This window comes from Sinocyclocheilus anshuiensis, unplaced genomic scaffold, assembly GCF_001515605.1.
Source record: "Sinocyclocheilus anshuiensis isolate Anshui unplaced genomic scaffold, SAMN03320099.WGS_v1.1 scaffold1393, whole genome shotgun sequence".
NCBI classification, from domain to species: Eukaryota; Metazoa; Chordata; class Actinopteri; order Cypriniformes; family Cyprinidae; genus Sinocyclocheilus; species Sinocyclocheilus anshuiensis.
In genome coordinates this window covers 1249959-1254722 of record NW_015548343.1, presented here as the reverse complement: position 1 = coordinate 1254722, position 4764 = coordinate 1249959, and the positions used below count along the sequence as shown (strand labels likewise).

The 4764-nt window shown below is 36.9% G+C and overlaps 1 protein-coding gene across 1 annotated transcript in view; it reads left to right on the top strand.

Annotated features, from left to right (window-relative positions):
• The window catches only part of LOC107656600 (nuclear factor of activated T-cells, cytoplasmic 1-like), a 42692-nt gene that overhangs the window by 25040 nt on the left and 12888 nt on the right, over positions 1-4764 (top strand). Inside the window, exons 7-8 of the mRNA XM_016444495.1 lie at positions 197-252; positions 4014-4146. Coding sequence (XP_016299981.1) covers positions 197-252; positions 4014-4146 — 189 coding nt within the window. The remainder of the gene's footprint in view (positions 1-196; positions 253-4013; positions 4147-4764) is intronic.

Below are 4764 nucleotides of genomic sequence, written 5' to 3'. Positions count from 1 at the left end.
TTTATTTAAAGTTATTATTATTCATACTCAATTTTGATTTCCATCACTGTATGATGATAATATATATATATATATATATATATATATATATTCAATTCAGAATTGAAGTTCTATGGTGTATTCCTTTGCATATGCGAGGTGAATGTTAATAATATGCTATAAATTTGTGCTCTTTTTTTTTATTTATTATTTGCAGATGGCCATCACATATGGGAAATGGAGGCCAAAGTCAACAGAGAATCATCCAAATCTGTAAGTCTCCCATTTTTCACCATTTAGTTTTACACCAAAAAAGGAAGCAAGATGAAATCCTGACAAATATCTTAATTAAATAAAATAAATAAATGCATAAATATATAACAAAAAGTTTAAAAGTAAGATTTTTTGTTGTATTGTTGTGTTTGAGGCAAACAGGTTGTTTTTTGTGTGTCTAAAGCGGATATAATGTACGAGTTGAGCCCTACTCGCTGCTCTCGGGAGGAAACACACACACACACACACACACAGACACACACAACACTCGCACATGCAAACCTCCTCCTTGTTTTCTCTATGGAAGATTCTTTCTGTGAGAGCTCGGGGACCACAGTTTAGACTCTGGGATTAGACAGTGTTTGTGTGTGAATCACTGCACCTGCTCCCCACACCACACACACTTGTTAGGTAGCACATGTCTGTCTGTAGAGCTCAGACTGTTGGAAGAGACCCATTCTAAAGGTCTTAACCATCAGTGTCCAGCTAAGAAACATAGACTTAGTTGAAATAAAGTTCCGGAATGTGATCGAATATTTTAATCAAAGGCAAAAGCACCAGCTATTTAGCATTTTATTTGCATAGTGACTCTTTAATTGCTTCTCGGCAGAACTTTCAAATGCAAGTTTGGGTCCCACTATCAGAAAATGAGCTAGCTAAAATTCCTTCAAATTTATGGCAACATTTTATTAGCTTCTGTCTGAGCACATGTGTTCATTATAAAATGAAGAGAGCTCTATGGCTGTCATATTTTTTTAGGATGAATTCATGTTTGTTTCTTCCCTGCTTGAGCCAAAAGCTCCCTGAAAGCTAGCCTTTGTCTGGTGTCTCTTGGTTCATAACTTTATGAGAGCCTCCACGCCTGGTTTCAATGCTCAGCGAGTGAATGGGGACCATCTGTTTGAATGGAGCATTAATGTGTTAGACAATTTTTTTTCAAGGACGCCTTTGATTTCTGCCCCTCCCTGCCCTGCTGTGTGTGTATATGTATATTTATTTAATGTGAACCATTTTCTCACACAGTCTAAACCACATGGCTCTTTTAGTTTGGTAAGCTGGCTTGTGTCAGCGGCCCTTTTTTTTTAGTTTTGGAGGGATTTGTTTGTCTTTTCACAATTGGCACATTCATCTAAAAAAAAAAAAAAACAGAAGATTAAGCATGATCTTCTTTAAAGTCACAATACTTTTTCATATAAACACCAACGTTTGAAATTTGTTGCTAGAATGTGGTGTGTGTAAATCAGAGGAATAGTATTCAGTTGGTGGCTCCAGAAAATTCATAAAGAAAATGGCCTTAAAGGGGTCATATGATGTTGCTAAAAAGAACATGCAAATCTTCCCACATCGTGATGTAGACATGTGGGGGCGTGTTAGAACAAGCCGTTTTAGGTAGGTGTGGCTGACTCTTAACTTTTATAAAGAATATCTCTTTGGATTTGAGACTTTAGTCTTTGCAACTTTACAGATCTTCTTTATCTAACACTCCAAAGAGAAAGGAAAAATTGAAATCGCATCATATGACCCCTTTAATCGTTTTTTTAAATGTTTTTTCTTTTGCTTCTGATCTCCTAAATAGTACTGTGTATTCAGTGTGGTCAAACATACAGTAAAATGGTAATATTGTGAAATAGAATTATTACAATTTAATAACTGTTTTCTGTTTTATTATATTTTAAAATATAATTTAACCCTGTGTTGGCAAAACTGAATTTTCAGCATCATTACTCCAGTCTTCAGTGTCACATGATCCTTCAGAAATCATTCTAATATGCTGATTTGCTGCTCAAGAAATATTTCTTATCATTACCAATGTTGAAAACGGTTGTGCTGCTCAATAGTTTTGTGGAAAGATTTATATATTTTTTCAGGATTCTTTAATGAATAGAAAGTTCAAAAGAACAGTATGTATTGTCATTAACAGTGTAAAAGTCTTTACTGTCACTTTTGATCAATTTAATGCATCCTTGCTGAATAAAAAATAAAAAAAGTCTTACTGACCCCAAACTTTTAAATAGTAGAATACATGTGCATTAACTGAACCAGCCTAAAATATAGTTTTCAGCATGATTTAAGATAAAGACAAAAGATAAAAACTTAAAAGATTTAACATAAAGATAAAACATGATTTTGAGATTTTATTACTATTTTGTAGCATGAAATGTCATGTTTGTCACAGTTTTGGAGATTTCAGTCTTTCTCAATTGAAGTAGATAAGAACTGTAGGCGTATAACCAAAATAGCTTCTTTTGGGCGTAACCAAGTTGAGGCTGCCAAATGACCTAATTCGCCTTAATTTTTTTCAGTGAATATGCTGTTTCACTCAGAAATGCGTCACATTACAAAAGTAAAATGAGTTGTGAAAGACAGCTCATGTTGGATTTATAGGTACATGGGTGTATTGTTGCTATTTTAACACATTTAAGTATTTTTTATTGGGGTAAATCTGAATTTTGTTGGAGTTTGCTGTGGGCCAAGGGTCCTGAGCACAGCTGCGGATCAGACTAATGGATGAAATTCTCTCTAACACATTGTGCTTGGTCTGGCATTGCTCTGCGGCTAAGACGATGTGCTAATATAAATAGTCGGGGAGCTCACCTGCACATGGTTCTAAAACCTGCAAGAAGACTGATGACTTCCTCTCTGGCTACTGGACAGCACCTCCATCAATCTCCTCTCAGCCACACAGGGTTCATCTCAGGGTGGAGGAAAAGAGGTTGAGGGAGATAAACAGTTTGACACTAGCAGCACCTTTCTCTAACTGTAGTTATAATCGCAGACGGCTCAGCGGTCAAACGTTCAGTGGTGTCTGGAGACAGAGAGGGGAGAAGCGCAGGGGAAATAAACTGTCTGGACGGAGTCCCCGGACACTCTCTCATTCAGGGTGAGAAGCGCAAAAATAACACCGTCTGCTGCATGCAGTTTGGTTTGTCTGAACCTCATCTGCCCCGAGCTCACAAAGCCACAATCGCTGGATGCTTGTGCGGCTGTTGGATGGAGTACATGGTGTGAGATTGAATAATGGAGACAGTGTTGTTAAGGCTTTTGGTATCTTGAAACTCTTTATTCATTAAAATGCCTGATGAAACCATTCCAACTGATTGTGTTAAAATACCTTCTATTTTCGACGCTTATTATTCAGGACTACTAGAAGTAACTCACCCAGTGGCTCTGTGGTGTTATAAAAACATTGTTCTGTTTGTTTGAGCATCCTGACCAGCCCAGCACATCAACCTTTAGTTGGACAGAGGAACACTGGTACCCCAATGAAGGTCCCCCCCCCCATTTCTGTCACCTGATGGAGTTTGGGTTCCTTGCCACTGACTTGCTTAGTTGGAGTTCAAAAGACACTTAATATTGTAATTTTATCAGTTTGACAGCAGTGACACTACTTGATGATAACTTGATCTGAATTAAACTGAATAGTGTCACTATATTGTTTAGGTGCTTGTTAGCTGAATCGAATTTGTGCATAATTGACAAATTTCACAACATCGACACTGTTATTAAAATGAATTGAATCAACATTGAACTCACTTGAGCTGAATAACGACACTACTGTCTTCGGTTGAGCTGCTTATCGCTGAATCGAACTTGTTCACAATCGATTAACTTTACACAGTTATTCAACAGACCTGATTAAACACTGAACTGACTAGTGCTAAATAATGACACTATCATTTTGTTAAAGCTGTATAAATAAAGGTGACTTGACTTGACACTGGCTCAACCGATTCTATTTCAGTTCATATTTTGCATTTCAGGTGGCTTTGCTTGTGGACATCCCACCATACCGGAATCAAAGAATATCCAGTCCAGTTCAAGTGAATTTCTATGTGTGCAATGGCAAACGGAAGAGAAGCCAGTACCAGCGTTTCACATACCTGCCCACAAACGGTAAAATATCACCTCCTTCTACTTTAATTCTAACACACTCCTTTATTTCCAATCTGTGACTGAAGAAATTCTGAAGAAATTCTGAAGCCTTTTTAGTGGATGGAATTGTTGCTGGTTTTTTCTTTGTTAAAATCATTTCCATAAAATGTGTTCGTTTCCATACCTGCTGCGGGAGCAGTGGAAGGGCAGTGACAGGGTGGGGTTCAGTATGTGAATGCTATTATTCAAATCCAGACTGGTTGCCAGGTGAAAAAAATAAAAAAGACTTGACATCTGAAAAGTCCTAACCACTGAAAATCTGAGTCAGACCCAGCTTGTCCCAACCCTGTCTCCTGAAGTGTGGGCACTGCAACTGCTGGCCATCCCACTCACACTGCAGTACTGTCTTTTTTTAGACTGGACACTATAAAGATGATGCAGTGTATATGTCCAGCATATTTTATTATAATGTGGGTGGAACAATGAAACATTTAGCTAAACATTATCTTTTTAGGGCAGTCTTCAGGTTGTGGCCAAGGACCCCTAAAATAATTATTGTTATTATTATTTTTTATTATTTTTAATAATTAATTATTGAATAATTAAATACTAATTGAATTATTCATTTAAATTAATAAT